Consider the following 16,747-nt stretch of genomic DNA (forward strand, 5'->3'; position numbering starts at 1 on the left):
AAAACACAACGAAAAAACACAGCAGTGTGCAACCAGCTTTACAGGTGCATTTTTACATGCGACTCATTGTGAGCTTGTAGATCTGCTATTTTCAAAACATTCTTATACATTATACATTTGAAAACATGAAAAAAAAATCTGCATAATGAGTATACTTTTACTAGTAAGAAATGCAAGTACTTTTTCCACCACTGGTAAAAATGAACCCTTACAGGTGCATTTTACACTCTGATAGCCAGATGAACTAGGCTGCTGCTGTGCTGCACCTCATTTCAATCAGAAACATGTTATTTATCAAGCACAAGCACACCGGCGTACACACGCAGGTTGATTATATTCTGAAGTGCACGCTCTGCGTCATCACTTCTCCACTTCATGCATATGGAATGGATGGATGGATGGGAGGAGCGCACAGATAACATGAGGAGATGGTGTGGTTGATTGCGCATTTTGCTGACCCACGCAATTTACGGGGGTCAGCTTTGCATGGAAGATTGTCTGTCTCTAAAGATCAGATGCAAATCAGTGCAGGTACAGTATATTAAAAGGTAGGCTGTGGTGGTTATGTCACCTCCGGTTGCAGCGAGGAGACAGATTTAGACACACTCGTCTGAACTTCACGCCCAAGCAATCATGAGACGGTACAGATTAAGCAGTCACACAATAATTACTCAATTGGAAGAAATAAATACAACCTTGAATCTCTTATATATCATCCCCATTTCATCTAGGCACTAATCAAACTCTTGTGACACTATACCAATGATTCTCAAACTTCAAACAAATGACCTAACCGAACAAACTCATACAATTTGGTTACAAATTATGAGTTACAGACTTGTGAAGGTCCATTTGGTTCTTAACTATCAATGATTTAACCGGGGACCACCGGGAACCCCCCCAAGGACCTCTGGGTGTCCCAGAACCGCACATCACGAGTGATCTTTGATCTGGCCTCTGGATTGCTTCAGACAATAAGAGTCACTCGTTCGCTATCCTAGGTATTGGATGTCTTGGTATGGTGCACAAACACATTTCCCCGCATCCCACAAAGACACACTAAACTGGAGTCCTTCTATTTTCGACATATGGTCTTGTGCATATGGGACCGACCGACTTCAAACTCGGCCCGCGCTTTGGCAAAGACTCGAGGGAGTGTGGTGCCCACCTCCGAGTAGTAGGGGCGGCCATAGCCGTTGTGAGCCTTCCTGGGGAGCCAGAGCCCCTGGTTGTCCCAGGTTTTAATGCAGGCCAGGCCAGCAATGTCGATGTGTGTCCCTGAGCAAGACTCTTAACCCCTAATTGCTCCCCGAGCACCATAGAAAAATCCAATGGTTGCTCACTGCTCTTAGTTGTTATAGGATGGGTAAATGCAGAGGATGAATTTGTACTTACTAGAGGTTTGCGGCACGTTGGCCCATTTTATAGTACGTGAAACTTGACCAATCATGGAGATTGGCCCATTTATAGTCTGGTTGGGCAATCCACCAATCCTCAAGTTTATGCACACACACACACACACACACACACACACACACACACACACACACACACACACACACACACACACACACACACACACACACACACACACACACACACACACACACACACACACACACACACACACACACACACACACACACACACACATATACTGGAGAAATACATACTCCAAGGTTAGCCAATGAGGAGCAGCCAAAGGGTAGATCTTTGTGCCCATACATGGTGTTCCATGTGAGCCCACACTGTTTTGTAGGAACAGTATTTCTAGTTTATAGATAGGATTCATATACATACATAAAATCCGACCTAGCGTGAAGTGAGCGGTGCTATTTATGAGTTGAGTTTATCATGCGTCCCCCGAAGCTTGGCCAATGTGACCCTGGGCGTACAACAAACTTTGAGCGCTTTGTGCCAAGATGTAGGCCAGATGTAGGCCACGCTTCAGAGCCTGGACAAAGCCAGATGTTGGAGCTTAGCTGGGGACTATAATTCTCTTCTATAAATTGTTCAGATATGCGGTTATCCAGAACCACCAATCCGACAGATATGTCCATATATGGGCATGCCAATATACAGGGTATATAATTGGGCATATGCTAATGACACCAGGGATCTCCATATATGGGCATAAAAATTACACAGACAGACAGGTACAACAGGGTACTCTGATAAAACCCCCGAGACTATGACTCAGACACTATCTATTGGATGGAAAACTTAACGTAGGTGTTAGCCTCTAGTATGGTTAAATACTCTGGATTCTAATGAGACGTCAGCCATTTACCTTTGTACATACCATCATTTTGTGGCTCCCAGATTTAGCATTCAGGAGCAATAATCACCCAAATTATATTTGCATAGCATCCCTCAAAGATGATTTGTTGTTCTGTCACTTCATTAATCCATATTTAAATTTCAGCATCGCTGAAGTTGGGTTTAATTTAAGCTGGTAGAAGGCTCTGTGTTGCACATATTCCACATGCCTCACACGTACAAATGCGACTAGACGGTTCCATTCAATGATTGCATAGTTATCTCCTGTCTTAGGAAATCACACGTTCATTTCACACAGGTTGCAAAGCGTAAATTGAATGGAGGGTGCAGGAAAACCTGCTCTGTCTGCCTCTCTCATATACAGTTCATAAATCAGGCCTTATTCTCACTTTCAACCTGGCATCCTTATTTTGGGCATGTTACAGGTAAACATGTAAAAAAAAAGTATTTCACAAAAACAGCAGAGGGAAACGTGTTCTCAATGACCAACGACAGAAAACCTTGCCTGAGGTATGAATGTGAGATGAATGTGAGGTGGAAGTTACATTGCTTCCCTCAATGCCAGTGGTGTGTAGAGCTGCGTGATTTTCAAACTTTTTCATATCAAGGCCCATTATTTATTAAGCATTTGAGTCACGGACCACCATTTAATGAGATTTAGCCTCTCAGATCCAAAACTTTGAAGATTTTTTGAAGATTCTGGATAAGATTTTGTCCACAATTCACTGCGTTATTCATGTAGGATAGGAGATATAAAAGGCAAACTGGTAAAAATGTTTAAAAAAAAATCACACCAGTGCGAAGTGAGCAGTGCAAACACGGCACAAATGCATATCTCCTTGTATGGGCCGTTCTGTCCATGACATGCAGTTCAGTGCGGATACTCATGCAGCCACTGACGTCTGTTATCTCCATACATGGAGTTCTGTGCTCATACAGTACATACATACTCAAAAAATCTACATTCTGTAACTCTTGAGAGTGTAAAATGAAACCAAATGGACCCGTAAGGGTCCGTAACTTTCCATAACTTTGCTGGGGAACCCCCTCAAGGACCACTGGTGCTCCCCGGATCACTGGTTGAAAACCACTGGTGTAGATACGGAGGCTTGGTATTGCACTGCCAGACGATCTGAGACGTCTGCCTACTGGACTTCTAAATCCAAGGTAGTTTCTGGAACAATCAAAGTAGCCCCCACTGCTTTGGAAACCAATCATGCCATTCAACCACCGCCCCAATATGAAGGAACCGCCATAAAGAATTTTAATTGCTTCTGGCATTGCAGTTATTATGTTTAAATCTCTAATTGTTTCTACCCGGTTTTAGTAACGAAAGTTGGGAAACTTTCCTCAGTCTCCGGGTTGAGTCTAGTACAGGGGTCTTCAACAGGGGGTCCGGGACCCCTAGGAGGTCCTCAGAGTTACTACAGGGTGTCCTCCAAATCTTTGAGTGATTGAAAGTTTTTTTCTCTTTTTTTATATTTAACCACTCAAACCCTAGTGTCCATATTCTGAGAACTTTAGCCAAACATAGCAGATCTACAAGCTGCGCGAGGCGTTGTGAGCTTGTAGATCGTCTATTTTTGCCAAAGAGGTTTGGTGTAGAGGGTAAAAAGAGCAGACTAAGTACAGAATGAAAGGTAAAAATTATGAAATATTGACAATTCAAGTGGTTAAATATCTGAAAACACAAATTGACATGAATCCAAAATACACTGATGATTGTGCCGTCAAAATGATGAAACTATATGGTATCTATGGGTTGTGGGGGTCCCTGCTTCATCTCGCTCTCAACTAAGGAGTCCCTGGCATGAAAACGTTGAAGACCCCTGGTCTAGTAGGTTAGGACCAAAACTGTTCATACCAAGGCTGAGAGGATCATCAAGGACACTAAACCACCCGGCCTCAATATGCCACTGCCAGGGGCCACAGTCAAGCAAGTGATACCTATGAATCAAAAAGCCATTCCGCCCAGACTATGGGGCAATTTCTACCTGTCAACCATCAGGCTGTTGAACAAGCGCTGAGTCCTGTCATCACGTCAGCCCTGACGACACAGGCCTTCACAGGCATTATCACTTTATGTTCACCATATATGACTATGAATATACTCCACCGCTGCTGCGCTAGCACTGTCATTTATGTATACACTTACTGTACATGTTTGATATCTGCTGCTAAGTCTGTCTCGGTTTTAATCAATATCTGCTGCAAATGTTTCTAATTTACTCTATATTTGACAACATATATTTGACACTGTTCTCGTGCTATCACTCTATTTGCTTTTGTTTCTTTCTCTCTTATCTTATGACTCTTTTCTTGAAACTGCAAAACGTTGGGAGCTTGTTCAAAAAAGATATTTCATTTGCAGCTGTAAACTTGTCATGTGACAATAAAGCTGAAGTTGTCCCAGAATTGACAATGAAATGACATACATTGTTATTACGTACCGGTACACAGTACAATTACATAAGCCAAGTAATGAAAAAAAGACGTATAGTTTAGTTTAAAACATCCTACACTGGGTATTTTAAAATGAATAGGCTGGTTATTATTTACTGTTTACCAATATATACTTTTAAGAGCAGGCTTTGGTTTGCCTTGAAAGAGTGAAATATAGAATGAAAACATGTGTTTTCCTCAAGGAGACCTTGTTTTAGGTCAAAACAGGTTACATACTGTATTTGTCCTGAGTGTACTGTAGAAAAGAAAATACTTTTTTAGTACACAAATGATTCATCAATTGCTGAGGTTTGTGTACTGCTCCAGGCTATGCATGGTCTGTCTCATGAAAATAAAACAATTCACAAGGGAAGTGGTCAGCTCTCTCTCTCTCTCTCTCTCTCTCTCTCTCTCTCTCTCTCTCTCTCTAAAGTTCAAGGTGAACATTATCAGCGCACAGAACATTGTATTTGTTTCATCAACAAAGAATAAGCGATAGTGTCATAAATAATGTGTTTATCCTCCATCTTGGCAGCATGTTCCTTGCACTGTGGTTTCTACTCTCAACATAATGTTGGACAGGGTTCTGTTACCAGAATCTCTACAGTGGACACATTTGCTTAAATCAGTGGTTCTCAACCATCAAAATAATCATATTTGAACTGGGGGCCCCCACCCTGCACAAGCAGTTGGAATTGTAGGAGTTGGCATTACATTTAGTTTGACTCGATCTATTCCATTGTGAAAATAGCCGATCTACATGCTATTTTCTGCAATTTTCACAATTTCTTCCTCTAATATTTGACAATTTGACCAATGTTTGGTTTAGGTACTAAAAAGGCCTTCAATTATGGACGACTAGCGGCTCCGCCCCCTCCAGAAGCTGCCTCCGCCACTATCACAGCGCGCCGCTATTGGCTTCATTCACTTCAATGGGAAATACGGCGGATTGTACACACATTTTACACATTAAATACTAATTCAGTGTTGGACCCAGAGCTTCGAAATCTCTTCCTGGCATGCGTTGGAGGAAGGTGTAGTAGCCTACACGGCTAATGGAACAAAACTATGGAACAAAACCGCAGAGGAATATTTGGGGAAAAAAAGGGAGGAAGCCCCTGTCTGTTGGACCACAGATCGCCGTTTTTTTATATAAAAAAAGCCGATTTAAATATGAATACACTGTGTTGGCTAAAAGGCCATTGACCATGACTACAACACCTTATTTGTTATGTAAAATAGCTGCTGATAAAGTAGCCTAATGATGAATGAACAACGCGAAGTGTATTTTTTCTGACATGCAACAGGATGCGTGCAGGTGCGTCACAAGAGGGGGGAGAGGGACTGAGTTACTAAGGCCCAAGGTGGAAGGGCCTTAATTATTTTATACGTTAGCTATTGAAAAATAGCAGATTATATAAACTCGAGAGTGCCGCGCTGCGAGCTTGTATATCTGCTATTTTTGAAATCCCCAGATGAAGAACATTCATGTGGGCCCGCAGTGAATCCTTGTACCCAGGGCCCAGAATTTGGTGCGACGACACCCTTGGCTGTATTTGCGACTCGCTGCGGCTAAAACTTTTCGGAATCGAGACGTTTTAACGCCAGAGATATCATTTATAAGCAATCGACATGATAAGAAACATGTAGGCCTAGCCTACATTTGATGCAGTTTATTCTGGTTGTTGTGAAATAAGAGAAATAGACAGGATACTGCCTACCTCATTCGTCGCTATAGGCTGTTTAAACACCATCATCACAGATCAAATAAATACATTAACACGCCGCGTCAAATTCACTGGTAGGTATATTAATTATATTTATTTGTTGTCTTTCTTACCTTATGTAGGCTACACAACTGTCCAGTCCAGTCAGTGATAAGTTGCTTTATATCAGATGAAGTAGCCTATTCCTTGGTGCTTCTTCATATAAACACATAGAATGTTTGTGTTGGTATAAATGAGTAGCCTACACATATTTTCTCAGTTCATATGACTTGATGAAAGTAACTCATATTCCGCCCAGGTCAATAACACTAATCATTATAATGGCATGAATCGATCTAAACAAATAAAGTCTGTGCTGATAATGATGATGGTAGTATGCTTATGGTTTATGTTAGGCAGGCCACTTAATAGATATATAGAGAGATATCTTTATTATCCCAAGGGGGATAATCAGTAGCTATTTAACATAACAAATAAGGTGTTGATGTTATAGTCATGAGCCATTTAGCCAATACAGTGTATTCATATTTAAATCTTTCCGAGTCAGTGTAAAACGGCTCTGAATCCAGCAGAGAACTTCTGTATTCTCTGCTGCTTTGTTTTAATAGGCCTACATATTTTTCTAATTTCATGCCAGGTCTTGTTGACGGATTTGGAAGAGATTTCGAGGCTCTGGGTCCAAAACGCGACATGCAGTGTGTCTGTGTGTGACATTCTCCTCCATCGTGCTGACAGTGTTGTTGAATGACTGAGTGAGGAATGTCGGACTTCAAAGCAGTAACGTGGAGGGAAAGGTGGGGGCGGAGCTCCCGGTACTCGTCCATTGTCATTTTAGAAATGTGCAGATAGCCTGTATACACTATGGGTGCGTTCGGAAATGCACTTGGTGCGTTGTCGTTTGGAAATCCAGTGCGCGGCGCACTGGTGTGTTGAGTGCACGCACTCACCGACCCTACTCAGAAGATGGGGTTTGGCGGTGTGGTGGTGTGGTGCGGTGTTCTGATTGGTTGGTTTTCATGGCCGTGTCTCGAATGCTTCTCAGCTGTGAACAATGGAGGAAATAACCGCAAAATACAGCACTTGCAGCTTAATTGGTCGTTTGGGCTTGATAGTTTCACACACATCAACATGTAAATTAATAGTAGGTATGCCAATGTTGTGAATTAGACCTACATCTCCTAATAGCAACGTTACGTTAGCATACTCAGCAGCAACTGCTGCTTTTCAGAAAGTTTACCTTCAGAGTTCAGAGTGAAAAAGCACACAGCTCACAGCCACCAGCTGCCTGTTAAAACTGGTCGTTCGTAAATAAGCCACACTGAACGCACTCTCCAACGTCACGCCCACTGCACTCACTACACTGAGCACACACCCGGTGCAGGTTTCCGAACGCACCCTATGTATGTTGGTCTGTTTACTGTTGGGTGAGAAAACAATGTTAACATTTAGCTAAACATCTGGGGACCCCCCAAAATAATTTGGGGACCCCTCTGGGGGTTCCGAAACACAGGTTGAGAACCACTGGCTTTGGCTTAAAAAGGGCTCAGTTGATATTGGATGGAGGGATAACAGGGCTCCCGAACATTCCCAATGCAGAGGACCTCCAAATAAACCTTAGCCTCTAGCTGCTACTGTGAGTTAGCCCCACTTTGAAACCCTCTGAGGTATGAGATGTAAGCAGTGAAGATGACAGGTTATTGCAAAAACCTTACACTTTCTTTACGCTTTGGAATTACTTTCCTACTTCTGTCCCTCCAAACAGTACACTTCATCCGCACCTTTTTGGAGAAGTCAAAAGGGCTGTTTACAGCGCCTGAGGACTTCACATCCACTTAACGTTATATTAGGGCTGGCGGCAAAAAAAACGGAGAATCGTGTGCTGCTGGAGAACTGCTTCCACTTTAGAGAGAGAGAGAGAGAGAAAGCAAAGGGACGGGCCATTATTTCATGTTTTCAGTTGAGTTCCAGAGACGCAGGTGTGTCTGCTGACTGCCAGCATGCCAACGCCAACTAACACAGCACAGGCCACCTCCAGCTCATTAAAAACTGACACTACTACTCATTAAGGGCCGCTACGGTGCAGTGTCTTTGCCTTGAAGTGGGCAAGCTCCTGAAACCCACCATCCCAAAAGCTGAGCACTCATGCCGTCATGATGACTGTATACTTTCTAAAAATAAAAACAACTGAGATTTCTTATACAGTAGATATTCTTGCGTAAAAAATGGTATTAAAAAGATCTTAGAAGTCTTTAGATTGTCGCTTCACTGTCACCCCCCCCCCCCACACACACACACACACACACACACACAAAAATAAATAATAATAAATAAATCCATGTTGAGAACCCCTGGTTTAGTGGGTAGAGATTCACTCTGGTCACTAGTTTGCCTCCCGGCCCGCCCAGTAATAGATGTCAAAGCATCCTGGCCACAATATCCGCTGTGGGCTGCATAACTGAAGTGGTGGAAGTGCTGCGGTTAAGGGAAGTTGCGTCATGCAGTGCAAGTCTGTTTACATCCGCCAGCGAAACAACCCTAAATAGATTGTAGCTCTTAACTCACTCTTAATAGGTGTAACTTTGTCAGAATCCATGTCTGTGTTTGGATATTGTTTATTACGAGCGCAACTAAAGGGTCGGGAGAAGTAGAACAGTTTTTTCCGCCACCACACTTGAAAAAACAATAACATCTGGTGAAATTCTCCCGGTGGAAGTAGCAACGTTCTATGCCGTATCAGCCTCGCGTCGTAACCAGGCTTTTCTCTTCGCAGATGAGTAAGCCTGGCTAAGCGAGGCTAATGTCAAAGTGTCCCTGAGCAGCTGAATTGTCCCTTTGGGAAAAATAATTAAGGTCTACAAAACATTTAGTTGGGGAGGCTACACAAACAGCACAGCTTCTTTCCGAAGGGGCAGAATGGAAGTGCGTCCCTTTGGCCCGTCTTACCTGTTGTTGAACGGGTTCTCCCCGGGTATCACGTGACTCCCGCCCGGACCAATCAGGAAGCTGACGCGGTCGTAGAAGCCCTTGGAGGCGGGCTGAGCGGAGGAGGAGGCCGAGGCCCGCCCCTGGCCCGCGATGACAGCGGGGTCAGGTGACCCGCGGCAGTAGCTCTGGCCCTGGCAGGAGACCTGAGCGCAGCAGTCTGGGTCCATGCAGTCCACCAGGCCGTCTGGAACGCAGGGAGAGACTCGCTGAACCAAATGAACCCGTTGGGGTTCATTAGGTTCCATTTGTACACTGTCAGAGTTACAGACTAATATGGGTCAGTTTAGACCTCCCTAAAGGAACCCACAGAGTCCCTGGAATCCCCTTTGAGAACCACTGCTCTACGCGACGATGACAGATGCTCGCGTTTGGGGTCACGTAAGACATGACACACAGGTCACGTAACACATGACAACATCAGAGCATCATCTGCTTGAATCTCTGTTGTGTACTAACACTGTGTAGTAGTGGCTATACGCATGCATGCACAGGTACGCATGTGGGCGCTCGCGCACACACATGCACGCACAGGCAGGCAGACCCTCAAAGGACATGTTTTACTTTTTATCTCTGACTATTTATACTGTCTTTCTTTTTCTAAATATAAAAATAGCTGATCGACAAGCTTGTTGTGAGCTTGAAGAGCTGCCTTTCTCATGAAGCCCAAAAAAGGGATGCAGGTTGAAAGTGGTTAATTCATAGTCAATAGCTGTTATTTTGGTCACAATAATCGTGGCATGAAATGTTCATATAAGCGCATACCCGAGGGAAGTAGGGGTGCTGGAGGTGCGGCCGCACCCCCTCCCCCACGTCCCACCGCACCCCCCACCGCACCCCCTAAAGGGGGGTTGGGGGAAAAATATTGCCGATCGGCAAGTAGAGGCTCTGACATCAGTGGCGTGAAGTAGGAGCTATTGGCTACTTCTATTTCCAGTACAATTTCAAAATAAACATGTGTTGAATGATCGATTGTATAGACAAAAAAAAAAGAAAGGCTCTTGTTTTGAAATGTGCTTCTGGGCACTGTCTAGAGAGGAAATGGCTTTCAAAGGACTTCCCTTTTAACTTGTCTGAGCGTCTGTCTCTCCGTGCGTAACATATGCGTCATGGACTCGGTGAATTATAACAATACGGGCATAAAGGAATATACAGAACACCAAGACAACACAACCTAGGCTATGAAGGCATTAAACATCGCCCTCTGCTAGCCCTGGCGTCCTCACTGGTGAGTCGTGGCTATAGACTTGTAATGATGAATGCTATGTTATGCTGCTGTGCTGCCTGGCTAGGCTAATGTTTGGGCTAGCTAGTGGCTAATGGCTGTGGTGTACCAGAACCAGCTGTTTCCTAACACTGGGGGGGTCTGGACCGATGCGGCGGACACGTTGTATGGGTCACAACGCACTGAACGCAGTGCGAAGCAACTCGTTGTGAGCTTGTAGATCTGCTATTTTCACTACTTGTTTGGTACAGGGTAGTAATGTCTCTTGGCTAAAAAGTTTGGGAACCATCATGCTTGCTGTTGCAGACAGTGGTGTAAAGTAACTAAGTAGATTAAAGGCATATTCAGGTTTAATGAAAATGTGGCTCCTCTCCAGCAGAGGGCGCGGGAGAGGAGTTTTTTGCCTCATCACAAGAACGCGCTTTGCCCAGCAGTTTCCTGTAATGGCGCCCAGATGTAAACAAACTGAAACAAACAAACTAACATCTTTACTCTATACAGCATGGATCGATTAAGCTCTACACATTCCAATCGGTAAGTGAAATAAAAAGTCATCTTTATTTACAAATGCAAACATATTTAGACATGTAACAATTACATTTAACTAACGCTACCGTATCGCTTGGCATGCGGCCGTGTTATAGTCCTCTTACTGGCCTTACAGCTTTGGAAATGTATATTTTTTATTACACCATTATAATGTTCTCATTTTGATCACAAGACACAATTACTGAGTATCGGTAGGCCTACTTCTCCAGCTTTAGAATATGTATGATACTGATTTATACGAGACAGGCACTGGCATTTTATTAGTTCAGTAGTTTACAATCAGCATAATGATTAGCAGACTCAAAACTTGTATTTGGACCATCATAACTAACCCGAACACTACGGTCCTTTTGATTTACAGACCTGTTTGATCATTCAGGGCTAGCGCTCTGCCTCTCTGGTAAATAATACTGTCTGGTAAATTATGTCTGGGGCAAAACAATATATATTTTGACACAGTATGTCCACACAAGCCAACATGACGACGACCCTGTATCTGGATTAATAATTTTGGAGCTGCTAAATGATCTATGCTGCGGGTCTAACGATAAATGAATAACACTGCAGTATTCAATAGACTGAGGCATTTATTATGACTGCTAATCTAATCATTCTTTACCCTTTTTTTCATACAGGTACCTTGTTTCATCATCGCTGTTACTGTTGATCTGGATTGATCTTCGCTCGTGAAGAGCACAACAAGAAAGCATACATAATGCTAACTAAAAGGCTTTTATTTTCTGAGCAGTCGTTACCATCACTAATGATCTGCATGAAAGACTGACATGATCTAAACATGATTAATAAAATGATGCTTTGATATACATAAACTGTAATGTCTCGATTTCATTTTGATCTAGTCAATGGTAAATGTTTTTTGTATGTGGTAAGTTATTTGAATGTGTTCTGACCTCTGAAAGCTTACAATGATGGGAAGTTGTAAACATTGTGAAAACGCTATATTGTATTGTTTCATACACTAAAGCATTTTGGTATGAAACCCCATTTAAATGCAATATCATATCGTTTAGCTGCATAACATTTCTGGCATTTGTAATAAAAAAAAAAAGTTTCAGGTTGACAAAACTTGTTTATTTAGGAAACGGTTTGCAGGTGAAAATGGGAAGTGGAGTGGAGTCTAGCATCTTCCAGACTGTAGAATAGCCTACCCTATTTGTGTGTATAGATTGCCTCATTATATATAGACCTACATATATATTTTTCAAATGTTCAACGTTTATTGGTGTCATAATTGTAGTGTGTAGTGTGATGTACAGCTGCTCTTCTTCAGACATCAAATTCTTCAGCCTGTATAGAAATAAAGGAGATGATGCTTAGATTAGATTGGTGAGACTAAAATAGACACAAAAGTAAATTTTACAATTTGTCATAAAACAGTACAGTACAATACATTGATCTAATGGCCTAGTGCAGTGTTTCTCAAAGCAGATTTCAAGGTCTCCCTTTATATCTGACAGTGTACAAATGGAACCAAATGAACCCTTCAGGGTCCAGAGTTACAGACTTGTATGCATTGACATGCAAACCCCCCCAATTCGCACCTCGCTAAGGCTTTAGTATCACAATGGGATGTTTGAACAAAGAAACAAGCATTGCACAGTACCTATGCATATCAATAGACCTCCTGTAAGTAGCTAGGTGTTGAGCGACCCCCTCCAAACATCACTATGCACCAATAACGTTCAGATCTTTCTGGAATAGCAAGCGTGGGTCTAACAAATGCGGCGTTGATATCATAGAGGTATAAAATATAGGATGACTTGATAATATGGGCTATGTTGTGAATGTACCTTACGATGCTAAAAGTAGTTCTGTAGATGCGTTTTACGTCAGCCGTATGTTGTGACTCACGTTGTGTTTATTCATGGCTGAAGCTATGGGCTGAAGTAACTTACAAGTAAAGTCTATTTGTCCTTTGTGTGGACATTGAAATCATTTACAAGTTATAGACAAGACATATGTCTCATTTAATGGCCCCTGTTTATTAGATCAATGTATTGTTTTTAGGGCGGATTCACCCACAATGTGGCTAACTTTAAAACGAAACTTTTTACAAGAAATATAGCCCCAAACCCTTCAAAGATCCCAATGACAAACCCACCTAACAAACGTTTACTTAGGAAATAGATTGCTGCACTCTGACAATTATAAAATATTTCTTATTTACCTCCTTTCTTTGTTCAGCATCTCTCAGCCTGTTGTCCACATTCAGCTTCCTGAAACTCTTCCCTTTGTAAAAAGTTAAACTGTCTAAGACACTAATCGATAAAAAACAAACGCGAAATAAAGTAAACATACAAGCAGAGACTTGAAATAGAAAGAGTAAATTAAAAAATAGCAAGTTAAAGCAGTTAAAACTGCCGCGGAATGTAATGTAGTGGCTCCAGTGCCATTGTTTACAGAATGGAGGAACTGTGCACCCGCGCTTCACTAAGGGTGGACGCGCAGAGGAACAGACTAGAACGCGCACTGAGGCCATACTCTATCCTGATTGGTGGAGATCTTTGTGGCGAACGGGAAAATTTTGAGCGAGCTATGCTCGTAACAGGGGACAGGGTGGAAGTCCGTATATGGTCAGCGCACATTATAGTCAGGTGCATTAGTGGAAAATGTACACATTTTATTTTTATTTGAATGAAAGCGAAGTCCTGAATATACCTTTAACTGAAAAGCTCTGGGAACTGAATGATTTTATGAAACTGGCACTCTGACTGTCTGTTGGTACCAAAAAATCCAGGCTATATCTTGCTGGATGGTGCGTGTGGAGATGTAAGGAAAGCCGTTCCCGATTGTGTTACATTTAGCTAAAAAAGACTGCGGAAACCCGAATAAAACATGATAAAAATCGATAAAAAACGCCAAATTTTCGCGCGGCGCGCGCGCGTGAGGGGCGCGTGACAGCACCCCCTACTGTAAATTAGTTCCCGCGGCCATGTATAAGCGATATTGTCTTTGCCAAAAAACTGCTGATCTATAAGCTCACAACGTGTCGCAACGCTTGTAGATCGGCTATTTTTTGGCAAATGTTCCGCCCCAGTATAATGGATTTTGATTATCACGATAATATTGTAAATCTTTTGTCACAATAATCGTGATATAAAATGTTCCTATCATCCCAATCCCAACTACCGGGACGTTCCTCTCACCTCCTTCGTTGTCCTTGCCGTCCGAGCAGAGCGTCTCGGTGGCCACGTCACAGCCCAGCCCCCTCCATCCCGACTGGCAGATGCAGTGCCACACGTTCTGGTCCAGCACGCACCGCCCGTTGTTGTTGCACAGGCCGGGGCAGCCGTCTGTCGACACATCGCAAACCCTGTCAGTCACACGCGTCTACCGGCACCGGGCCGGCCAACAGGCTATATGCACAGCAGCCATATTGGAGAGAAGTTGGGTCTCTTCTCGCTTGTGTTACCAATCTTACAAATAATGAATGCTCTGTTCCATTTCATGTAGCACAATGGTTCTCAAATCTTTTGTTTCAAGGACGCCAATAACTCTGAGTGTGTACAAATGGATTTGGTTCCATTTGTAAACTCTCAGAGTTATACAACTTTTTAAGGGGTCATTTGGAACCCCCAAGGAACCATGAGGGTCCCTGGAACACACTTTGAGACCCACTGGTGTAGCAGAGTGTTTCCAGTGTTCCCAATATCAGGCACCCTGACTCCGTATGACCAGAATGGAACAGAGCCTTCATTAATATTACTGGTAACACCCGGTGAAGGAAGTGAGAAGAGACCCGACTTCTCTCCAAAATGGCAGTTGTGCATAAAACCAATAAGAGAGCCAGACAGCACGGGGGAAAGGTCAGGGTGTGTGGGAGGGAGGGAGGGAGGGAGGGAGGGAGGAAGGAGTGGTAGTGGTGGGGGTCGGGTTATCACTGGACAGCGGGGTCGGGAGAGTGGGTGGGACAAGGGTAGTGGTGGAAAAAGTACTCACATTTCATACTTAAGTAAACGTATCGATGCTGCAATGTAGAAGTACTCTGTTGTTGCAAGTGAAAGTCCGGAATTCAAAATGTGCTTGAGTAAAAGTACAAAAGTATTGGCATCAGAATGTACTTAAAGTACCAAAGGTAAAAGTACAAAATGTTTGAAAATAGCCGGTCTACAAGTAGAGCGGCTATTTTCAAATAGCCTGGAGATAAAATAGGGCTAAAGTCGTTAATGTATGTTTTATAATATCATAATTTATATCTGCAAACTAACTAGTAACTAAAGTTTTCAAATATTTGGATCTGAGATGTAATGCAGTAGAAGTAAAAGCATTGGAAATACTCAAGTAAAGTACAAATAACTCAAAATTGTCCTTAAGCACAGTACTTAAGTAAATGTACTCAGTTACTTTACACCACTGGACAAGGGACAAATAAAAGGAAAATAAATGACAATCTCTGGGTGGACATACAGTGCAGTACAACCTCTGACAGGACTGGGTGAGGGGTGGGGGTTGGTGGGGTTACTGTCCTTTCACATGAGCTGCAGGTGGTTTCACCCGCCAGTCAGGAGGAATGGATCTCACAGGTTAACGGTGCAGGCCAGTGTGATGTGACAATCACACTTCATTAGCGCAGTGGTTCTCAACCTTTTCAGGCCGCGACCCCCCAAATACGAGTAAGAGGCAAGAGTTGAGGCATTCAATTTTGGATATATATAGTGAAAATAGCCGATCTATATGCTCACAAGTGAGCATGTAGATCGGCTATTTTCACAATTTCTGACTCTTATATGTGACAATTTGGCCAATGTTGAATTTTAGAGGTATTAAAAAGTCCTTAAATTGTCACTTTAGAAATGTGCAGATACAGATGTGCCGTTTCAACTCTTTGTTATTTACTGCTCTTTTCCAGAACATTTCCTGCACATGCATTTTTCCACATGTTTCTTTCTCTGTTTTGCCTTTCTAATATTTCTGGAGAATGGAGCGTATTTTTGCAGAAACCCGCAAATGGCAAGAAACCACTCCGTTCCCATTGAAAAGAAGAATCCACCTTCATAGGTAGATTTAAACTTCGAGGTCAGAGAAGGTCATAAAAATTGCAAAAATAGCTGATCTACAAGCTCTATGTTCTGCCAATCCCCAGATAATCGACCGTCTTGCCAATGGCAGGACGTGGGAATTTTTGAAATGGCACATCTGTACCCTCTATGCACTTGAACTTTATGTTGGTTTGTTTACTGTTGAGTGAGAAAACGATGTTGCACATCAAGTTAATCACCTGGGGACCCCCCCAAAATAATGTGGGGCCCCCCCTGGGGGTCCCAACCCACAGGTTGAGAACCACTGCATTAGCCCAGTGCAGCGCGGCGTCAATACGGCACTGCTGTCAAGAGAAAACCACCTTCTGCACAACTCCCCTTTGCTTCTCGCTCTCTTTCTCTTTGAAGACTGTGCGTTCAAACTTTGCTTGCATGGTTATGCTGTCTTTGTGATTTCCTCCGACCACAGGCACCCTATCGCCCCTATTCTGGGGTGAACACAGCAGATTACACTATAGCCGGGGATCCAGTCATCAAAATGG

General features: G+C 43.0%; 1 protein-coding gene across 1 annotated transcript in view; it reads right to left on the reverse strand.

Moving 5' to 3' along the window:
- The window catches only part of LOC308301539 (teneurin-3), a gene marked incomplete at its 3' end in the record, with an annotated part of 266,579 nt that overhangs the window by 88,931 nt on the left and 160,901 nt on the right, over positions 1–16,747 (reverse strand). The window contains exons 12-13 of the mRNA XM_080745556.1: positions 14,373–14,556; positions 9,393–9,618 (exon numbers count right to left, since the gene is read on the reverse strand). Coding sequence (XP_080601682.1) covers positions 9,393–9,618; positions 14,373–14,556 — 410 coding nt within the window. The remainder of the gene's footprint in view (positions 1–9,392; positions 9,619–14,372; positions 14,557–16,747) is intronic.

Source organism: Nannobrachium achirus (genome assembly GCF_963921795.1).
Source record: "Nannobrachium achirus genome assembly, chromosome: 17".
Taxonomy (NCBI): Eukaryota; Metazoa; Chordata; class Actinopteri; order Myctophiformes; family Myctophidae; genus Nannobrachium; species Nannobrachium achirus.